We start from the raw sequence: 24,048 nt of genomic DNA on the forward strand, positions 1-24,048 counted from the left end.
AACATTACTCTGGTATGTCCTATCAGATACACAGCTTTCTAAGTGATGCTCTTTAAGTCTCCTTCAGCACTATTATTCCAGAATTCTACAATCCCGAATGTTTCTTCCACAGACATAACTGCCCTGGGGAAAGTAAAAATGCACCAGAAGACGTCAAATTGAAACCCTTTAGCCAAAGAATAATCTATTTGGCTCGAGTTTTGAGGTGGTCACTTCTAACATGATTGGCTAAGTTAAGCAGCAAATACTCTTCACCCACTACTTGCCTTAGGCTAGACACCTGGGAATTGCGTGGTCAGGGTTTTTGGCTATAGGCCCTCTGTTCAGTTCAACCCCTGGTGTTCATTGAGCTGGTAAGTTGGGTGGTTTGTCAGTGCTGAGTTTACAAAGTCCCCTTGCTCCATAACTACATGAGCAGACACAGATATAAAAGGTCAATATCTCAATTAACCTTAGAAAGGGTACCAATGTAAGGAAATGCAGACAAGAGAGAGGAAGGAAAGAAAATGCAGTCAATTATCTAAGGTGAGAGGGTCACCATACAACATCTAAATGAAGGTCATTTGGACACAAAGCATTCTGTCTCCTGCAAAATATCATAAGCAGTGCTACTCACAAAATTCTACATGATATATTTTCTTCTATATTAAACCATCCTTTCTCCTTTGGATTAAATAGCATGAATATAGAGGGCAAAATTTCTTTTGAAATTCAGTTTTATTTCATCTAAAAAATTATCCTTTATGTTGTTTTATTTAAAAAAAAGTATTTTAAAGTCTTCTCAAATACCAGTAGAGCCTCAAACACATATGTCTCAGGATTCCTTGTTCTCAGCTACTAGGAGCACAACTGTATCACAACTGGAAAATGAGTTCCTCAGTCTATGGTTTTACGATCCATTTTGGATTCTTCGGATTATAGTTCCTCTGGGGTGATTTCTAGTTTGTCTAATGTAAACCACCTTCAGTGTGAAATTCATCTGAAGTCCCATCCTTCTTACATCACAAGCTTTTCTTAAAATGCAATGTCCCTTCCACCCTTACATCATGTGTTTCCTAAATTTCTTGACTTCTTTTCAGAGCTTATTTGGTAAGAACTTTACATGATTATTTTTTCCCTTTTTATTTTCCTCCTCTCCAATAATCATATTTTTCCTACATTGGCCAATATACCATATATTGCAACATTGCAGAGAAATTCACATGTTCATAAAAAATTAGCTCTAATAAAAAATAGAGCTTCATTTGTAGCCAGGAAAAATAATTAAACATTTCAGCTCTGACTTCAGAAAAATATGAACATTAAACCTTGAAAATAACTGATCTTCTGTATGTGTCCCCCATACATAATTGTTGAATAAACTCAAAAGGTTAGAAATAATTTTTTTTTTTGTAATATCTAAGGATTGTTAAATGTAGTGAGCTTACTGCTGGTCAGGCACTTGAATTTTGTATAGCTGTCTTTCAAGTTGTGTTAACACATCTCTAGGTTTTAGCCCTAATAAACTTTTGCACTTGGTCAAGACAGACTGACAATTTACAGACTAGATGACTTATTTTCACATTTTATTTGTATGTCCTCAAATATTAAAAAAGGTGATCCTAAAATAACCTAAAAAGAAAATTCTTTAATTTCCTTCAGACATGAATGTTTTTACACATCATCCATGGCCTTTAATCTGTTCTCAGGTAAATAGGCAGAAAACATGTATACGTACACTCCAAACAAATCATTCCCTTACTACACTGAATATTTGGTCTTTAGGAGTGAGTGTTATTTATTGTTGGGAAATGAAATAAACTTAAGCCATAAACAATATAATGTTATGTTGACTGCTGAAATCTCATAAATACTCAATTTTCTACATTTTCACCCTGGCAGATGCTTTTTTTTTCTAGTTATAAATAAGAATTTTACTGAATTGTACTTTTCAAAGAATAAGGAAAGATACCAAACTGTAGGTTTGGTGAAAAGAGAATTAAAAAGCAAGGAAATGAGAGAAGAAGAAAAGAAGGAACCCCTTTATTTTTTACAGAGATACAGACATTAGCATGGTAGAAAAATATAAGCATATTTTTCATTACATAAGAAGCAAGGAAAGCAATGAGTTTCATTAAGTTAACCACTATAGACTCAGGAAAGTGCAGGAGGCAATGTTGGGTCAAGAAATACAAGTAAAGACATTATTTTGGTTAAATAATTTATGAAATCAGAATACTTCAAAATCCCTTGGAGTTCACACTGTCACATTAAAAAAAAAATCCCAAATCCTTAGACCTTTGAAATTCACCTCTTTTATGATACTCCAGTTTGTCTCTAACCATACTGAGTAGCTTAAAATGGTCAAAGATTTTTAGTACTTATAATTTTTAAGAAAGGTGATATAAAGTAACACAAAAGAAAACAAGCAAACATGGTACTTAATTCCCGAATAATGTCAAATTGCTTTATAGGGGCTAGCAGATGCTCTCAGACCCAGAGCACATAATGATATAGTTTGATGCTCTGTCCCTGTTTTTAGTAGATATTCCCTTTTCTCAGAAGCTCTAGATTCGACATTTCATTATGAAGCAAGGGTGGAGTGGAATTTATTTTTCTGGTTGTCCCTAATGATATGAGTTCCAATATGTTAGAAAAGCTATTTATTAAAAATGGGTTTGAGCTATGATTTCCAAAGAATGATCTCTTTTAAAGTCTTCTGTTGGAATTCAGGTCGGTGTCTGCCACACCAAAATGGAACATGCATCGAAATCATCACCAAGCTGAAAACGAATGTCCAGGATTTAGCTTCTGCTTGCAGTTGAGAGAAGTAGGGTATGTGGTAGCATTTGTTGAATTACAAATTACATTAAGTGGTTAGATAGGCCTTGGAATATTTTCCTGAAATAAAACTAAGTCCATTTATGTTGTTAAAGTGTTTTAAAGCTCTTTAACTTCAAAGTAAATACCCAAAATAATGATGTCTTTTTCCAAGTAATATTTCTTTTACATTTATCCAATGGCCAGAGACACTGTTCAATTTATTTCCCCATGCAGTTTGAGAGATGGGGCTCACATTACAGCAAGCAGTATTAGAGAGGAAAGGGCTAAATGAATCTAGGACAACTCTGAAGGAAGGTGGCATTTACCATACATTACCTATGCATGTTTTCTCATCTGAATCCAGCTGGTGTCCATGGTTACAGGAACAACGGGGCCCACCAAGTGCATGTTCACAGTGATGAGAACAACCACCATTGTTCTTTTCGCAGCTATTGACAATTTCCAATTCAATCCCTTTCCAAACAAGCAGAAGAGGGTTATTAGCATAACAACAGAGAAACCTGAATGTATGTCAACAATAGGTACACTTGTTGAGAAGACTACAAATTTTATTGGAATTTTATCAATACTCTACACACATAAAAGCCTGAGGCTCTTAAGGATTGCAAACGTCTATACAATACCAAAATACTAATAAACTTATAAATAATGTTAAATTAACAAAGTGATGCAGAAAGGTAAATCGTCTACTAGTGGTTATTAAATACTTATCTTAAAGGACACTTACCTCTGGGAATTCTCAGTATTTTCAGGATATAAAAAAAATATGTGTATTGAATCAGTAATCAGAAAGCGTAGAGGTTGTTTGCCAGCTGACATTTCTGTTCTCAAGCTAATGGTATGTTATTATCTGTCCTTTTTAGAGGCTAGGAGTACATGAAAATACTGTTAAAAATAGCCTTGGACAAAAGTATGAACAGAAAACCAATGAATTAGCTGATCATATTTAACTAGTATCATGTTAATGTGCTAATTAGCTTTGAGGTATATGAGAATCATTTATTATACAAACATGCTATTACTCCGAAAACCAATTTGCTGATCTGGGTCCATGTTAATTTAGGGCATTTTGGGTGACATCAGCCTCACCATTTGGATGCCATTTGTACTGAGCACACAGGCATTATAATCAATCATTCTCTAAGTGAAAAAATGAGAAATTTAAAAATGTTTTGAATCATTGTTAAAAGTATGGAATTTAGGTACTCTGCTATTTTTACCATTGGCCTCTATTGTTGCTTGGACAGACCTCTTATTAATGAGATGGTCTACACTGGTTCATTTTCTTCCATTCTTAATACCTGATCCAAATCTTTTAAAAGATGAGAAAGCACAGGGCAAGGGTACTTGGGATTACGGTTGTCTTTGAAAGTCTCTATCACCATTGAAGCTGCCTAAGAATCTGCTAAAGTTCCTGTACAGTTAGAGCACAGAAATGGTCCTCCCTCACCCCCGGCCTCTGGGCTATGGCAGGCAGCAGCCCTTTGTGTCCCAGAGCACCTCTCTCAGTGCCGTCATTATCATCTATTGCAAAGCTGACAACAGATGTTCAAAATAGGTTTTGAATAATTGAATAAACAAAAGAATTATGCTAATCAATTTACTGTTGAAAATAAGGAGTCCTCTGGATTTAGAAACAGCCATTTTAGGTTGGAGAAAAATAAAAAGCTAAAGGAAAGACTGCAATAATGAATGGAACTGATATGCCTCATGATATGTTAATATATACTCTTTAGGGAGACATCTTTCAAATTTTGGCTCCTATTCCTGTTATTTTTCCGTGATCAATGCAGTGATAAGCCTTCTGGTAGTAATTTACTTTAAATATAAATAATATTATTGTAATGCCATTAAAAAGTATATGAAACCAAAACCAGGCTATACTCAGATCTGTAACTGCCCACTAGAAGTAAGCTAAGATTTTTGCATCCTTGATACAGATGATGTTTAACCATAGTACTTAAAAAAGTTATACTTTAAAAAACTTTTTAAAATGACCCTGGTAGTTTCTCATAGGTAGAAAGTAATTATTATTTACTCTCTCTCTCTCTCTCTCTCTCTCTCTCTCTCTCTATATATATATATATATATGCATTAAATATGTAAATTTAAGTTCAATTATATATTACTTGGAAATTGGGGAGGAAGTCTTATTTAACCATGTTGAATCTTGTATTTTCCAATTTCTAATCATAATATAGTGATAGTTTATTCACAGCACACTGTGGGGATTTGAGAGCCCCTGAGAAGAGATTATACAAATATAAAATATTGTTATCCTTGGAAAGTGTTAAAAAATATTTTTTCTAAAATATACTTGCTATATAAAGGACACATAATTCATTGTTAAACACTACCATGCTCTAAAAACATTTACTCCACCTACAGATTTTGAAATAATTCAAAATACCAGTTTTCATCAAGAAAGTTTTATATGTCAGTTAGTAAATATTGAAGTCTGGTGAGAGCTGCACTAAGAATTTAGCTAGCCAAATATTCACATAAGAAAAATAAAAAAGTAAAAACACACTTCTACCAATGTATTCAGCTCTAGGGAAAATTGCTTCCCCAAGTAAATTCTATAGAAAGCCTGTACCTCATAACTCGTTAATACTGGCCTCCTCTTTCATGATAACTGAGAATGTACCACTCAGATTACAAGAGATTTTATTTCAAATATTTGTAAAATGCTCCTACACCTCTGGACACATTAAAAAGCCAAAATATGAATAAGAAGGAAAAACCCATCCACATTTCTCTCTGCCTCAGGGCATTGAGAGAAAGGCTCACTTCAGAAGTTGTATCCTAATTAGTAGCTAATTTCTCTCTCCCATTTATTTAGTTTGTTCTTTAAAAGACAAATAGCACCATAGCAAAACTGCACTGTCTTTAAGCAGAAGAAATATATCAACAGACCTTAAGACTTCACTGACGACCCAGGCATTAAAGAAACAGAATTTTATGCAGCGGGGGAGAATGAAGAATTTAGTGAGCCTAAGAATGTCTGTTCATGAGAGCTTAGGTAAAAACATGAAATTATTTACTCCATTTATCATTATCTTTATTCTTTTCCAATTAAAACGTATAGAGAGATATATAATACATAAAAATATATGAAGAAGTTGAAAGGAAAGTATATTTGAAGACTAAAGACCCTAGCTAAAGTCCCAGTTCTGTCACTTACTAATTTTGTATTATTGGGGCTTCGGCTTCAATGTTAAATAGACAGTTTACTAAGATGTGGAGAAATGGGAAGAGCATCTTTGGAACTGAGGCTGGAAATCAGAGGTTTGTTTGGGGCCTGTCAAGTTTGCAATGCTTATTACTTAAGCAAATAGAGATGCTGAGTACACAGTTCGCTATATTCACAAGTGGTTAAAGGAAACATTGAGACAAGGGCCAAAGATGGAGAGAAAAACCTGAAAAATGTGAAAACATGGAAGAAAAGAAAGTATTTCAAGAAGAACGGGGGTTAGTCAACTGTGTTGAAAGCTGTTGAGAGATGAAATAGAATAAAACCGTAGAAGTTAACAGGCCGTCTGGTAACATGGAGTTGAGGGGTGACCATACTGAGGTAGAGGTAATCTGATAATCTGATTAATCTGGGCTGATGAGAGAATACAACACGGGGAGGAGACACAGAGAGTTACAAAAAATTTGCTACGGAGGTGATCAGATGAACACTTTGGTGGCACATAGGCTTATCAGAGGTACTTCTAAAACAGGAGATACCGGACCATGCCGATACGTTACTGAGGATGACCTACTAGACAATGGCAACAGCAAAGATCTTCAGGTGATGAGAGGGAATGAAATCCAGAGTACAGTGGAGAAGACAGCCTTTGGTGGCAGCAGGGCCACTTCCTTCATATCCACAGGGGTGAAGCCTTTTCCCTATGATCCTATGAACTATTTCAGGTCAGATGCTGGCTTGAATCGTAGTTTGCATCCATTTTGCTGATAACATCAGAGACAAGGTAAGAATAAAGCAGAAGGGGAGGGGATATAAAGATTTAAAAGAGAAAGAAAATATTCAACATTCATTTTGATGCGGAGGAGAGCGGACACACTCTCACAGTATAGCTTTGCCCAGCCATGTTGCTTACCCATTTGAGGCGTACGGATTTCAAGTAAAACCAGTTAATGTGGTTGCGTCTTAAACCTAGCAAAACTCACCTGAGGTAGAGATGTGAAGTGGAGAAGGAAGGGGAGAAGTCACTGAGAAAAGGTAGAGTCTGAAGGTGAGGAAGAAAAATGAACTGTTGATATACCAGGATCACCTAAGAGACAGAGATAAAGAAATCATCCAAAGAAATAATAATTAAAAAAAGGATTCTGTCATTTGAAAAAGGAAGGGAGAAGTGGATGGGGGGTGAGGATGGGAAATATTGAGGCAGAGAACATGGACCATGAAGGAATCTGTATCAGACGGTTTTAAGCTTAGTTAAGTAGAAAGTGTGTTCATCAGCTGATTAATCAGCAGACGAGTGGGGAAGACATGAAAGAAGGAAATAACTATAAGAGCTATTAAGCAGCTAATAATTCAGCATGTTAACATTTTAACATATTCATAATAAGGGATATATTTCACTGTATAACGAGCCTAGGTGGGGGAGAAGCTAAGATTAGGTGACATGGATCACAGCCGCAGAGGGATGAGTCAGGGAAAGGGAATGCAGAGTTGGGGAGCTGCTTAAAGGGGCATGATGGAAAGGGAAAAAAAAGTGGGGGGAAGAAAGGGCTGACGCGAAAGGTACTCTTTAGAGCAGCCAGCGTGTCGGCTAGTTTGCTCCCAGCTGGAGCTGCTCCTGCACTGCTGGCTCCTTCCCTCCCGCCAGTGCCTCTTCCTTGAGCTTTATGTGGGAGTCACTAGTGCTCCATAAAACCTGAGGGCCGAGCTGAGGAAGGAAGGCAGGCTCTTCCCAAGGGGGCCACGGGTTCTAGGAAGCCCCCAGTCAGAGGAGTGAGACTTCGTCCTTGCCACCTACACTGGGGGTCGCTATACCGACCACTGTCTCTGGACTCCGGGCCCATTTCTCTCCATTACAATGAAGGGCTGAACTTCTAAGCTCTCATCCCGACTCCATCCCGGCGGAAAACATTCTCGGGAGCTTTGCTTTGGTGAGATAGTCAGTGTCGTGCTCTTTTATTACTCTTGTTCAGTACTTGTCAGGCGCCACGCATTTCCAGGGCGCTTGCTGCCACTTACTGTAACACTGCTTCCCATCAGCTCCCAGCTCAGAGCCCGGGCGGCAGGCGCACGCGAAGGAGCCCGCCGAGTTCACGCAGCGATGGCCGCAGCGAGCCAGGCCCTCCGCACACTCGTCGATGTCTGCAGGGAGGGGCACAGTGGCTGTCTCTGAGGTTCAATTAAGATTGATGTGTAAACTATAAAAATAAACGAAAGCATTTCTTCCCCTTCAACCTCCAACGTCCTGCGTAACAGTAAAATACCACACAGGCTCCATATTTGCAAATAAACTAACTGCTAATGACATTCATTCTAGTTTTGGTCTTATGCTCTCAAACACTTATTTCTTTTGCAACCTACTAGTATCTTTTAATTAGGAGAAGGAAAAATAACACAAGTTTAAAAAAATAGACATTATCTGTCCCCTAAATATGGGTAGAAGTCATTGTAACTTGTCTTTAGGAATATGTATCATATTTGCAACCAAAAAAGGCATTTCCCTGATTTAAGGTAGTCAGTACTTGTGGCCATAGTTAAGGCAGACGTGGGACCTTCGTATGTAGCAACCCACAGTATATGTTGCACCCTTGTCACTGGCCCATGCTATTTAAACAGTGGTGCTCTATTCAGTGTCAAATCTATTCAGTGTCAAATCTATTCAGTGTCACTTCATTTTGTGACCCAGGTAGTCCCTGCTCCTTCCCTTTAAATGGAGAGGTCTCACCATTGCTCTTCCTGACTGAACACCCCCCTTGAACTGTCCTGCATGTCATCTTCACCCTTAAGAGAAATATTCATTCTTATAACGTATTTGTAAAACCCTAAGTAGGCAGTAATTTGGGGGACAGGCTTTCTTGGAAGAATAGTATTAAATAAAACTTTGAAAAGAGATTATACACAAGTAGATACAGGTATATGCGCATATCTATATATGTACACATTTGTCAATTTCCCACAAATATTGAACAAGAGCCTATTCTGTGCCAGGTGCTGCTCCAGGCAGGTGCTCCAGGCAGGACCAGAGCAGAAACGTTTTCTGTTGGAAGAGTGTGTTCACACAGTCCACAGAAAATTTTATCTTAGTTTTGGCTTAAAGGAAAAAACTAACAACACCCATTTTTATGTCTAATATTTTTTTCATTTTCTCAAAGTGTTTATCAGTCCCATAAGTCAGGAAACATTTTGGTATTTTCATAATTAATCCAAATGCACCATTTCTCATGTCATGAAAATGTCATGATAAAATGATGGATTCTGCGATTTCTCAGAAGTTATTAAAACAAACACTTTCCCACAGGAATAACTTCATTTATCAGTTCTGGTCATCAAATAATTTATCATTTTCATCTTTGAATTGAAATATGGCTGTTTTGTTATTTTTAGGAAACAGAAATATGTAACCTTGTATTTATTGAGTTTCTCTCTCTCTCTCTCTCATTTCAATTACCCTACTTCTGAGAACACTCATTTGGACATACTAGCTTTGCAAAGGTTCTCTGTACCTTCTGTAACCTATAATAATAAAAAAATCCCTGTGTGGTTACGGAGGTTCATTCTGGAATTCACTTCAGAATGAGAAACAGAAAACAAAAAGCATTAATTCTGAAACTACACCAGATCTCTTTTTCATAATTAAAATTTTCTCTGAGTTTCTATCGTGTCATAAAATAACTTTCAGAATGATCAAATAAGAGTATAAATTTTCGTTTTTAAGCATAAATGAAAATGCCTTTCTCTTGGCTGTTCTGACTATTCAAATTACATTACCACAAAATTTCAAACAATTACATAATTAAGCTATCAAATTCAAGTTCCTACCTCTGCAGGCCTTTTTGTCTTCAGACAGCTGGTAGCCTGGGTGACAGGCACACCTGGCCACTCCGTTCTCACTCTGACAGATGTGGGCACATCCATTCCCACCTGTGCAGGGGTCCATCTCTAAAAGCAATTAAGCAGTGATAGTTTGCCATTAATTAGCTTTAGAAAGATATACTGAGTGGAAGGGTGGAGAAAGGTAAAGAGGGAACTGGGGCGACTGGGTTTCTCACATAAAGATGGTGAGGACTCTTGAAAATTCTTTCCCACTTTCAGATGCAACTTATTTATCAAAACGTTTCCCACTGTGTGATCTGAACTCCAAAGTCTGAACACATCTAAACATGGATCAAGGCCATAGAATTAGCTTAATTTCACTCTTCCAGAAAGAATACCTGCTGCCCTTTGCTTCCACCCCACCTTCTCTCCTCATCTCTTCTACAACTTTGAGCCGCAGAATCACCCTTACACAAGCCTTTTTACCTCCTCTAGGTCTCCTCTGCCTCACTGTGTGAGGGCAAGGTCAACTGGCGAGACAGGGGAGATTCTCAGCTATAGCTGCCGTGAAAATGAAATAAAGAAGTTCAGATCCCACTGGAATTAGCCAGCTGGCCTCCTTCTTTCCCTCACTTGCTCCCATCCTAGTATTAGTTAGAGTCTCTGAAAGTCCAAAGTAATGTGAAGCCACACATCCTATCAGGAGTATCTCCAGACAGAACCCACAAAGTTTATGAGTTAAGTGATTCTGGTCTAACTCTCTGAATCCAGCCTTGTCTACGTGACAGGCTGCTGCAGTGGGACTGCAGAATTTCTACTCCTGCTCTCCCCCACACTTAAAGAATGCACAATACAGAGAGCAAAACAAAATGTAAAGCTACCCTGTCCCCACACCCTCCTATTTTTAACGCAACCACTACCATACATAAATGCTTTCATTAGTTTCTTGTAAAACCTTTCAGACTATGAAAATATAATACAAATATCTATCGATCAATCTAGCTAGCTAGCTAAACATTATTTGATTATAATCAGTTACACAAATTTCAAACTTAAGCCCAGAATTTTTCCAGTAACCAGAATTTTGGTGGTTAAGGACAGGATTAAAGATGTCATGGGAAGAAATCACTTTCTCAGAAACATATGTTGGTAACTTCCATGCACATCCCCATAGGCCCCAGAGCACTCCTTAAAGGTACTTACTAGTCAGAGTCCCCGATTTCATTTCTCTTTAGATTCTAACTTCCTGACTTTCACACATGTTTCAAAACCAATGATATCCTTGTTTAACAAAGCACTCATGTGGCTAAAGAACGCTCATCTTCATATATGAGGGTACAGTGACATTTTTACCATGAAACCTGTTCTGGCCCAAAAAATATGTTCCTAAGAAAAATGGCTTGAATATATGGTAATAAAAATATTCACTCTACAATTCTGATAGCTTCTTTAATTCTTGATATTTGAAATATACCGGGCTCTCCATCTGTGCAATAATCATATAATATAGAGTGTGTCTGGGACCTTGGCGCTTCTCTTCTCTAGATCAGTTCCTATTCTTCTTTCAAAACTTAGGTGTTATTGCCTTTTTAAAGCCCCCTCAGCCCCTTTAGGCTGGCTCATGTGCTATTTATTTGTGTTCCCCAAATATACTACACACATCATTACCACTGTGCTGCTACACTTGTCTCCCTCTCCAGACCCTGAGCTTCTTGAGGGCAGGGACCTGTGATTTTTGTATCAAAGAACTTCTCATTTCCAATCCCAGTGCTTGGCATGAATTAGGAATTTAAAAATGTCCCTTGCACGAAGGAAATGAATGACAACGCAATAAGTGACAGGATGGTGAGGAAAGTAAGTAAATTTTTTCTATCTGGTGAAATACCAAATGGCTATTTCAAGCCTGAAATAAATAAATCCTCAAAGCAAAAAAGAGATAAAACAATCATTTGGTACATGTTCTTTAAAAAGAGACAGAAAATCCCCCAAACCTTTAGATTTTCCTTTTTAAGTTTTGCTCATTACTAATATTATTCATTTCATACATTCACTATATCTGTTCAGGTCCCTCAGCGAGTCAAGTTTTATTTCTAGCACAGCATTATGGATCCCTTTCATCTAGTCCTAGATCAAATGCAAGAAATCTATTTAGTTCGTGGAGAGAAGTGTGGCTGCCTTTGGAGCTTCTACATGCTTAATGAACTGCGTGTTCCCTTTAAAGACTAATCCAAACCAACTAGCGTTAGGGTCGTTCTGAGGCTCACAAGGGCGGTTCAGACATGAAATGCTCGCTAAGAATCTAACTGAGATTCATAATCGACAGCGTCTCAGTTTATGGGACAGGAAGATTGTATTCATCAAAGTACAATGTAAGACTTTGTATTGACTGCACGGAGAAACCAGCCACATCTTCCTATACGGCTATAGTTTAGTCTAGCTGTCAATTTGGCAGTTCCTGGGTTGCAAATTGTGGACACTATTGCTTAACATTCATGTCTGGTTCACATCCCAGCAGTGGCAGTTCACCATCTACAATCATGTTTCCTAACTGCAGCCCAGCGCAGCTGGAGAGCCAATTTCTAACACAATTGCAGTTAGCTCTGACAAGAGGACTGGTAGTCAAATGCCACATTCCCAGAGGGACTTGGAAACTGCTTTGTGAAGCATTCATAGGTGCGATGAGAAAATCAATAGACAGGAACTAAACTTTCTTTTCAAAGTTAAATATATAATTTAAAAATTCTATTCCTCAGAATGGCTTTAATAATTATTGTCTAGACTATTCATGTTGACATTCAGCATGCTAAACTTTCAAAATGGCACAGAGAAAAGATCAAAGAGACATCAACGTGTAGCCTGACTCTGGCGATGCCACTAGCTCTGTGACCTTGGTACAATCACTTGACTTCTTAGAGCCTCAAGTCCCTTATCTGTGAAACAAGCATAATACTAACTATGGGATTGTAATGAATATTAAGTGAAACAATGTGTCTAAAGAAACTAATACAATACCAGAATATTATAGGTACTCAATAAATGTTAGGCATTATTAGTATAAATATAGTAAAGAGAGAAATTGATACAAACAAAAAATAATAAGCTAGCATCAGAAAGAGAGGTTTTAGAATTTAAGGTATTTGAAGTAAAGCAATTGTGAGTGGTATGAAAATCCAGAGTTGCATTCATTTGTTGATTTGTTGATGGGAGCCATTCTGACAGGCTCGCTTATAGCTAAACCTGACTGGAGTTGGGGAAATAAAAAATTCTTATGTAGGGAGTTAAAAGGCTCAAGACAAATAGTAAAGCCAGCAAAGACTGACTAAATTCTTATCATGGGTTAGGTACTGGGAGAAAAGAGTAAATAAAGTATTCCCATGGCCCTCAAGGAGTTTACACTATGTATGAACAAGTACATACACATGGGAAAAGAGGTAGAAGAAGAAGGCCAAGTGCTAGAAGAAGAAGCCGGAACCAGGAAAGAGTAAGTCCTCAAAATCTGAAGGAAGAAACTTTCAAGATGAAAGTCAAGAGTAAACTGAGTCAATTGCTGAGGGGTGAAGGGTCAACACAAAGGCTAGCATTTTACTAGAGCTCCCCTGTGCTAAGCATAGCTTTAGGCACTTCTCACATAGTTGTCCAATACATCATTCAAGTAAGACGAGGACATGTATTTCATGGATGGTAGCAGGGAGCAAGGAGATGAATTTGGAAGAGATAATAGCTCTGAGCTACATTTGGAAATCTTTAACAAATAATGATGATTATTATAATTATTAAAGTTATGAATAATATTTATATAGTGCTTAATATGTTCTAGGCACTGTTGGAAGGGCTTCACATATGTTCATTAATTTAATCTTCACAACTCGATGAGGTAGGTACAATTTTTATCTCCACTTTATAGATAAAGAAACTGAGGCAGAAAATGCATTCAAGTTCCCAGAGCTAAAAAGTGACAGAATTGGGGTTTGTGGAAAAAGAGGGCTTTAAACTCAGGTGGCTGAATTCAGAACCCTGTCCTAACTCTTTCACTATATTGGAGGAAGAGACCCTGAGTGCTCTCTCTCATGATAGCTTTAGAGATGGGCTGCTAACAAAGATATCTTATAAAGGGTGATGTACTCAGCTGATGAGGGCTTCAGAAAATAAGTGGTAAAGAGAGAGGATTAAAGTTGGGCGACAATGACAAATCAAAGGGACAGAAAAGCTAAAGGGGAAATGGGACTTTTCTTCCTGGGGGAAAATGGTATGGAGAAAGATTTGGAGCATGTACAGAAATTGATTCCCAAGTAAGTAAGCAACAAGATCCTGTGAGGTGAGGTCTTTGGAAGGTTGACCTGGATCAGGCGTTTGTGGTTTGAGCATAGGATTGGTGTTGTCTATAAGTCTGAATTCCAGTCCCGACTCTGTCAAGAAACAGCTTTGTGACCCTGCAGCTGAAATGCACTCATTCTGCTTTAGTTTTCTAGCCAATTATTGTGAGTCTGGCAACTTTCTAAGCTCTTTACATGCATTATCCTATTTAATTTTCATTGACAACCTTATAATATATGTATGGCTATCATGCCTAAATCAGGGATGAGGGAATACCAATGATTTAAGAAACCACTCATCATCCCAGTGAGTGAGGGAGCTGGGACTCCAGCCCAGATCTATCTGACCCCTCAGTCCTGTAAACCATTAGGCTGTACTGCTTCTCTAACAACCCAACAGGACCAATGGGAAGAAACGGGTTTTAGGATGTTGAACCAAATCCACAATTATGGTGCAAAAACATAGGAAGGCAAAAGACTGAGAACAATGGCAGCCATGGTAATTGAGGATCAGTTACTTGAAACCAAGTATGTGTGTAGCTCCAACCCCAAGGACCCATTTGCCATGCTGGCTGGGAAAAACTTGTTCCCAGTGTTGTGAGCAATTTTTTTAGCAGTAGTCCTTATTAAGTGGGTGGTGGTGGTAAGGGCTGTAATTTGGGGAGAATCCTATGACATCAGATGACTTCAAAAGTGAGAAAAAAATAATAAAAATGAATCTTCATTGTTTAGCCCTTCCTAAATGTGGAAATTATTTTATAAGAACTTTCCTTTTAATGATGCAGGAGGGATGCTAGAATACTGGTTTACAACTTGGGATACTAGATTTTCCAAGAAAAGTAAAATTTATACATATATACTTACATATATACATTTGCTAGATCTTCTATTTTAATTTTTGGTTTGGAAAATGTTAAAGTACAAAAAGTTCAAATTATTTCCAAAGTGCTACTGCAGCTTAATATCTGCCATCAATTATTTCCATGTATATAGGCATTTTAAGACACACTGATATTGAAAACAGGACAGTTGAAAATTCTACTAAAGCAATGGTACCTATAATGGCAGGATGTATTTGCAAAAGGTATAGGTCAGTGAAGACCATTTACCTTAATCCTCCAATATGTCATTTACTCAGATTCAGATGATCTCTGTAATTATCAAAAGATTCAGACGAACATTTCCTTAGGTCAAATATCACAAAAATAGGAAACACAGGACATTTTTCAGATCTGGACTAATAGTCCTCAAGGCCTTACTGAGAAAGCCCATTATATATGCAGGGTACCTGCCTCTTAAAGATTTTGTCAAATTTGAATTCATATGAATGACCTTTTAGACTGCTAAATTATTTCATAGCTTTAAGGTCAGGACAGGATTGTTAGCTTGTTTCCCACAAGATACACAGTGGTGATGTGATTTTCTAGAAATCAAGAAAGGATTTGAATTTAGTGTTCTATTGCTTCCTGCTTTCAGTCTGTGTCTGTTAGGCTGGATTGCCTGAAGATGTAAATTTGCATAAAAATTAGATGTTATAACTTGTGCAAATAACACTTAGATCCTAACAATTTTAAACACTAGAACTTATCTTAAAGAAGTGATCACGCATGGGAGGCTAAGATGCATTTATAACGATATTTTTTTATAATTTTCTTTAAAATAAATTAAAATGTGCAGATCCAAGTATCCACCATCAGGAAACTGGAATAGTGCAATTATAAAAGCAATGGTATGTTCTACATTATAGAGTCAGCATGAAAAATCTTGGGTTTAAGAGTTTTAGTACCTGAGTTCAGATCCTGGTTCTGCCATTTCCATCTATGAAATCTTGGGCCAATTAGCCAACCTCTACTGTGTTTCATCTTCTCTTCTATAAGATTGGGATGGTAACAGTGCCTACTTTATACTTTATACAAATTTAAATGAGATAATGCATATAAATTTACTTTTCAGCGGTGACTGACACAAAGGTAATTCTAAGTAAATATAAGCTATTATTATAATGCAGTCATTAAAAATATAGCAAAAAAATTAAATTAGGATACTAAATCATTATAAAATATTTTAATAAACAAATTATAAAGTAGAAGATACAGTATAACTCTATTTCATAGAGGAATGTTTATTTATGCAAACAGAATACTTGGTATACACCAATATATTAAAAATGTCACTTCTATATGGTGATATGAGTGGTTTTTATTATTTTTCTTTGTGTTATTTTATTATCCATTTGTGTCAAATTTCCTTTAGTGAACATGCATTGTTTTTATAACAGAAAGTGTGAAGTCATAAAAATGAAATAAATCCCATGCATGCATTGATCCATGACAAAGTTAAAAGGACCTCAGTAGAAGTTGCTTCTATCAGTATGTCAATAGTTCCTGAGGCAAGAGATGCTATGACACCAAAAAGACCATGGAGAGGAGAGGTGTGGAAAGGGATTTGATGTATTCAATATAAAGTAAACGAATTTGAAGTTGATGACAGTAGAACCAAAAAATCAATGTCTGCTGAAAACAGGAGAGGTCCAATTTCAAAATTAAGATCACTACCACTGAAGTAGGGAATAAATATTTTTAATGATCTGGAAATAGAGTGACTTTCTTTGAGTTAAATACTTAAACCTGATTAAATTCTTAAACCTCTTTATGCTTTCTTTGGAGTTATTTTTATTTCTAATTCAGTTTTAGATGTCATTTCAGGGCCTGAGCAGGTCCACTCCCACAGTGAAAGGCAGGGGACACAATACTCGAAAGATGTCTGAGCTAAGGCCTGTTGCTTACATCTCATTTTGTATTTATACAACCATCTGCGTGGTGGTTATGATCAATGTCTGTCTCTTCCTCTTGGCTGTTTGGTCTTACTTGCTTTGTACTTCTAGTCCCTAACTGAGTCCCTGGCCCAAAGCAGGCACTCACTAAAAAGTCATTGAATAAATGAACAAATGGATGAGTTTAAACAAGTTATCTAGTCTCTTAAGACTAAATTTTTTACCCATTTGTAAATTTAGAATTACTAGGTTTCAAATCTTTTAAGGCCACTATAACCCCTTTTAAATAAAATCTTTCATAAAAGCCTAATATACTAAGTGGCTAAAAGTAGAGTTTCTCTGATTAAATAGTGAATAAAAAACCTGGAGCAATTCCGCACATATTCTCTCCTCCTCCCACACATGCACTGACTGACACACAAGTGCACACATGCTCAAGTGCACACACACAGTGTCTTCCAGTGACCTTCTTCAAAATCTTCAACCTCTTAAATTCCAGCAAGTTCCTATGAGCATTTAATTTGAATACTACTATACTAGACAATCTCTAAGATTCTATCTCTGATTCTAGGTCTCAATAAAAGCTGCTCAGCTATTCTTCCTACTCTCCAACAACTCAACCAATGATCAAATTACATTAAATTTTTTGAAAAATTTAGCCCATTGGCCTATTTCTCTTATACCTTGCTTGTTATTACAGAATTACAAGCATAATATTTATTTATGTTCTTTCAGGCACCTCATAGAGATATTCCTGAGCTCTCCCTTCTGCCCTGCTTGCCTCTTCCCTCTTTAACCTGCAATGGGCCCTCCATGTGGATATTCCCGCTACCTCCCTAGTCCCCCATCATCTTAAACTCAGCAGTCTAATAGCCTTTTCCTTATCAACTTCCCTGTCCTCATAGTGCTATTACCATCATTCCTGACTCCCAAATAGGAAACCCTGAAATGTTCTTCTCTTTGTCTTTAATCTCTCATCACATCCTCAACTCAGTTATAACTCTTCCTGTTATGTTTGTGCTGAATTTTATTTAATAATACCTGAATCACTGTAACACATTAATCATCAAAGTGATTTTTCTAGAATATCAACTTTATTATATCACTTCCAAGCTGACAACATATAGACTCCTCTAATTTTTTCTACATCAAGTCTAAACTCAACTTGACATAAAAAACTTCCTAAAATTTGATTCCTCTACTCACCTTATAAAACCTTTACATTTGCAAATTAAAATTTAATAAAGTTATTTGTGTCTATCCACATGCAAGATAAAGAAGAATGACAATACCCTTTGTTAATAGATATGAAAGTATCAGCCCTCTAATACATTGCCAGAAATGTAAACTGGTTCCCTTTCTTAAAGACAGATTAGTAAATTGTTTCAAAAGCCTAAAAAACAGTACATATTTTACACTTAATAATTCTACATTTAGAAATTTATCCTAGGGAAATAATATGACAAATTTCCAAAGATTATACACCAGAAAGTTAATTAAAATTTCTATTTGGCAGGAACTGGTCTAATAAACTATGGCAATTGGGATATTGTGATATAACAAGAAATATATATATGGTCTTCATTCTCTGTCTCCTAGCCCCAAGAACTTCTAAAATCCTTAGAATTTCCTGAGTGATAGGAATGAGAGAAGCATTTCTTGTTATTCATAATAAGCTCCTTTCAACCATAACTGGTTTATGCTAATGAGGTGATTCTTGGTGGGTTCCTAGATAGCTTCAGGATATGACTGGTTGCCAGAGGAACCAACCCTGTCATTAGAGGGGTGCAAATTTTGGTGCCCTCCTATCCCCTCAACCCTTATACTCCAGGGACTGAAGAGGGGAGAGGGGCTGACGATTGTGTTACTCACCAATGGCCAAGAATTTAATCAATCATGCCTGTGTAATGGAACCTCCATAAAAACACATAAAGAGTGGGGTTTGGAGAGATTTTGTTGGTGAACACATTGAGGGGCTGGGAAGGTGGTATACCCAGAAAGGGCATGGAAACATTATGCTCCCTATTTGCAATACCTGGCCCTGGGCATCTTTTCCATTCAGCTGTTCCTGAGTTGTATCCTTTAAAATAAACTACTAATAAACTGCTAATAGTAAGCAAAGTGCCTTCCTCAATTCTGTGAGCCATTCTAGCAAATTACTGAAATTGAGGAGGGGATCATAGGAACCCTCAGTTTATAGCCAATTGGTCAGAATTATAGGAGGCCTGAACTTTTGATTGGCATCTGAATAGGGCAGTCCTCTGAGACTGAGTTCCTAAATCTGTGGGATCTGTGCTAACTCCAGGTAGTTAATGTCAGAATTGAATGGATTTGTGGCACACTCAGTTGGTGTCTGCAGAGAATTAGAGAATTCCTTGGTGTGGAAAATCTACAGATTTGGTGTCAGAAGTGTTGTGAGTAAAAACAGCTCATAGGAATCCATGCAATGGAACACTAAATATTAGGAGGAAATTATACTTTTATTATTCAGTAATAGGTTTCACATATTTGAAATTTATTATTAATGCTTTCACATTTTAAACTTGTAAAATATTTCAGTGTAAAATTCTATTTGGAGGAAAAATATGAAGGGAAAATATATAACACAAAAGAAAATACTCCACAGTGGCAAGAAAAACTTTCATAAACTATGTAAAATAAGCAAATAATAAATTAGAAAAATACTGGAATCTATGTTAACTTTTAAAGAGTTAATTAATATCCATAATATATAATTATATGTATCTAAAAAGGGCACATGCCCATAGAAAAATGGCAAAATGGCATAGAAATAATATAATATAAAATGAATTCAAATGATCAAATACATAAACAAATTTTTCATGTACAAAAAAATGGGCAAACAAAGACAATAATTAGATACCTTTGAACCTAGAAAACTGGTAAGGCTGAGAATAAATGATACTGACATTCCTGGTAGAATGAAACATGGTTTCATGATTGTAGTCTGGCTACATATGTAGCCTTATAATTTACCCCATAATTATATTTTTAAGAATTTAGCTTAAGAAAATAATTGAGAATGTTTATAGAAACAGAAAAGCGTCCCTGTAGCATTGTTTTAAAAAGTAAAAGAGTAAAAACTTTGTTATTTGATAATGAGACAATGAATGAGGACATGTATATTCACTCAATGAAATATTTTGCAGCTGTTGGAAATTATGTAGTAGAATTGCCTTAACTGACACAGAAATATGTTCATAAGATATTAAGTAAGAAAAAAAGTTAGGTTACAAAACTATATAACCAACCTGATCCCAGCATTCATAAACACAAAACAAGAATAAAAAGTACATATATTTCCTGAAAGAACCCGTAATAGGACAGAAGTGAAACCACCGGTGTTGAGGTTGTGGGATTAAAGGTGAAGTTTATTTTTTTTTTTTCACCCATTGGTATTTTATAGTTCATCTGCTACAAATATTTATTATGTGCTTAATTTAAAAAAGGTAAAGGAAAAGCAATGGTAGGAACATGAGGAAGACAGAAATATGTGCTGTGAATAATAGTTGAAAGAGTGCATGCATGTGTAGAAGTTATCTGAAGAGTGTCTACGGAAGAGGTTTGTGTGTTTGCAAGTTTGTGCCAGGGGGAAGGGAAAGTTTAAACTGGGTCCTGACGGGTCATGTGGCAGACACTGGTGATTGCTCTCTTCCTTTCTCTTGTGTCCTGGTGGAGAATGTAAGTCAGTCGTGACAATCCTGTTTTTTCTCTGTGTCATCCTTCTGATCCTAGTTCCTGTCTCTTCTAGCCCATCTTCCTTTCAGCTTGGAGATCTCTACAGTTTCTTGTTTTCAGTTAAGGGAGAGAAGTTTAAGATAAGTTGGTAAGGAGAAACTGAGGCACAACAAAGGATTAAATTAATAATAACAGGAAAAGTTCGAGATCTATAGAACAGGGAAAGCCTCTTCTGTTTTCCTTCTTGCCCTTTATTCCAAACCTCTAGTAATGAGCAGATAAAATGCCCACTTCACAAAGAGTTGGAACTACTTTGCCAGTAGGGAGGTCAAACCTTACACACAGCCCTCTGAAGCCAGTGTATCTGCATGTGGACTGGAGGCCAGTCGGGGGGCCTGTTATTCTCAAGTCTTTAACTCTGATACCAGATAGTGGCTTCAAACCGTTAGTGTTGGTTTCTCTTATGTATCTTTTTTTTTTAAATGTTTTTATTGATTTCAGAGAGGAAGGGAGAGGGAGAAAGAGACAGAAACACCAATGATGAGAGAATCACTGATCGGCTGCCTCCTGTACACCCCATACTGGGAATTGAGCCCTAAACCCCGGCATGTGCCCTGACTGGGAATCAAACCAGGACCTTCTGGGTCATGAGTAGACACTCAACCACTGAGCCAAACCAGTCAGGCTCCCTTATGTATCTTTAATATTGACTTTTTTCCTGCACCCTTTTTATGATTCCGAAATGTTTGCAAAATCACTGCTGGGCTCTAAGATGTCATATTTTTAAAAACACAGCCTTGTTGCTTTCTCTCCACTGCCTTGGACAGCGACCCATTGTCAGCAAGCTCACAGCCCTGTTTTTGAGCACTGCAAACGTCTTTACAGCTGACACATGACTTTCGTGGGCTGCTCAGGATAAAATTTTAGGAGAATCATGAGTCATCTCACAGGAAGATTAGCATTTTCTAAATTCAACTCCTTTGACACAATTGTATGATTCTGGTCTTCTATTAAAATAATGTAGTGTTATCAGTGAGGTGTCCTCCATGTCCTCACTGTTTGCCAGTGAAAGTGGGCTTCTTTGGGGTAGCACTGGAATAAGAATTTCCAGAGACCCCCATGGGAGGCTGAGGTATTGAGGAAAGTTTTATTTGTGTGGAATTAAACCCCTGAGCTTCCAAGGTCCCTTCATTCCACCAAGGAGAAAGTCCAATCTTGTCTTCAGCAGAGCTAGGATTAAAGCCACTGCCCAGAGCCTCTGTTCCGTATTGAAGCACAGTCCAGTCCAGCATATGGCTAGAGGAGCTTGTTTTCTCAGCTGCAGTCCATTGTGTGTAGGGGCCACATGGCAATGGAGGGAACATGGGCAAGTGCAAGGAAGCAGAAGCAAAGCCAGCAGAACGAGAGAGAGAAAACTCCTTTGTCTCAGGATTAAGTATTCCCAAATTTTTGAGGGCCTGCAGTGGCTCCACCCCTCTGGCCAATTATCTTTTGTTTCCAGGTTAGACTAACAGGAAAGCACCTTCCTTATGTCATCCCCACTCACTGTGCATGCACCCATCTTCCCCTTGGTTCAATCCCTGCCCCAAGAGATCTGCTGGGAATGGACCTGATCTGCAGGGGATGGACCGGTGGTTTCCTGGGGTGTGAAACTGCAGCTTCCTGGTGAAGCTGCCCAGACGACCATGCTTATAATCTGTCACCTCTCCCTATTATTAATGTTAATAACTAGCTAATTACAATGCAATAATAGGACAGATCAATGTGATTAAATCTCAACCATCTGATGATTTCATAACTGGAAACAGAGGTGAATGTAATCAAAGTAATTCCACTATCTTTTGATGGAAAAAATATGTGCAACAGCAAAGTCCCAAATATTAACTTGAAATAAATTGAATCATACTAAAGGAGTCTACGTCAAGTGTTGGAAAACGGCCCCACCTCCCTGTCCTGTCTTATTCAGTATTCTGTGGTCTACTCCCAGGAAAAGAGGCACTGCCACCAAAATTCAGTTTATAGTTGAACTAGCCTGTCAAGTAAATTTATAATGAATACCTTTCTAGGAGCAGAAAAATCACAGTCATGCCTACTGCAAAAGAGAAAGGAGGTCCTCTGTAAATGTTTGTTGAACAAATGAAGAAAAGTCCATCCTTTGCTGGATTAAGATTAGATGACTGTACACAGAGAATCTGCGTATGTCAACACAGAACTTAATTAAGCAGAGTAATTGCTTATGTCAATAGTTGCTGGAAGGCAGCTTTTCTTTGGGACTATTTTCCTACTAAGTGTACCAGAATACCAGAGGAAAATGGCTTTGTGCCCCAATTTCATCCCAAGTATAGCAAAACCATAGTTTGGGAAGTTTGTGTACACTATCTAATACATCAAGTCAGTTTACCCACATACTTCTAAAAGCATAAAAACCTTCATATGTCAATGATTTTTCTCCCATTTCCCCCCCAAACTGCCAGCTGTTACTTATTCATTGCTGGCAAACTGTATACTTCTTAGGTGTGAAACATTAGCCATCACAAGACCATGAACTTGCGCTTGCAAATTCACACCCACCTCCCCTGATGCTCAGCAAAATGGCCTCTTTCTACTGGTTCCGCTGAATGACTGCAGTAGATTAACCCACAACTCAAAGCATGCACTTGCTCAGGTAAAACATGTGTGATTTCCCTTGCAAAGGACACTGTTCTTTGTCAACTGTGTTAAAAGAGCTAGAGCATTTTTTTTTTCAGTTTATAATGGGATCTTAGCTTTGCCCCACCACTTTGCACTGTTAAACTTAATGCCAATTGCGCTCTCTAGCATTTTGCTCAGGAAAGTAAATTCTAGGGTGCACGGGAAGCTTCCCTTCTTTTCTATAACTTCAAGTGGACTAAGAAAGATTCTTAGTCAGGGAAACCCTAAAATATGTAGACTGAAGGGAATTCATATCTTTGATAGCAAGGAGGCTTGGAGACTTAGGGAGAGAGGAGCAGTGATACAGTGCTAACATCCCAGGGAAGGCGCATTAGTGAGGGCAGCCTTGTGGCCAGGTTGGAGATATGTTGACGAGGAGACCAGAAGAAGAGAAAACACTGGGAAGTTAGGAAAAGAAAAACCCCCAAAGACATAACTTGGGGAGAAATAAAGCTATAACCATTTCATAAGTGAGCAGTGGTGGTCCAAGAATTTTTACACACAAGAATCCCAGGGGGAAAGCACTCTGTTTAGAGGAGAATGTGGCCTTGGAGCTGCATTTCAGAGAAACGAGCACACTCTTTATATTTAGATTGTATGCTAAAGGTTAATAAGAATATCAAAATTTTAGAGGAGGGTTTTATTTACATTTTACTTAGAACTGAGAAAAATGTATTGTGCATATTAAAGAAGACACATCATGTGGGGGGTACCATTGGGGAACAGATGAAAATGATGGGAGGTGG

The 24,048-nt window shown here is 37.5% G+C and overlaps 1 protein-coding gene across 1 annotated transcript in view; it reads right to left on the reverse strand.

Moving 5' to 3' along the window:
• The window catches only part of LOC107539298 (uncharacterized), a 480,399-nt gene that overhangs the window by 94,394 nt on the left and 361,957 nt on the right, over positions 1-24,048 (reverse strand). The window contains exons 7-9 of the mRNA XM_087818335.1: positions 9,833-9,952; positions 8,033-8,155; positions 3,139-3,276 (exon numbers count right to left, since the gene is read on the reverse strand). Coding sequence (XP_087674461.1) covers positions 3,139-3,276; positions 8,033-8,155; positions 9,833-9,952 — 381 coding nt within the window. The remainder of the gene's footprint in view (positions 1-3,138; positions 3,277-8,032; positions 8,156-9,832; positions 9,953-24,048) is intronic.

The sequence above is a fragment of the Miniopterus natalensis genome, chromosome 6 (genome assembly GCF_054644295.1).
Source record: "Miniopterus natalensis isolate mMinNat1 chromosome 6, mMinNat1.hap1, whole genome shotgun sequence".
Lineage (NCBI taxonomy): Eukaryota > Metazoa > Chordata > Mammalia > Chiroptera > Miniopteridae > Miniopterus > Miniopterus natalensis.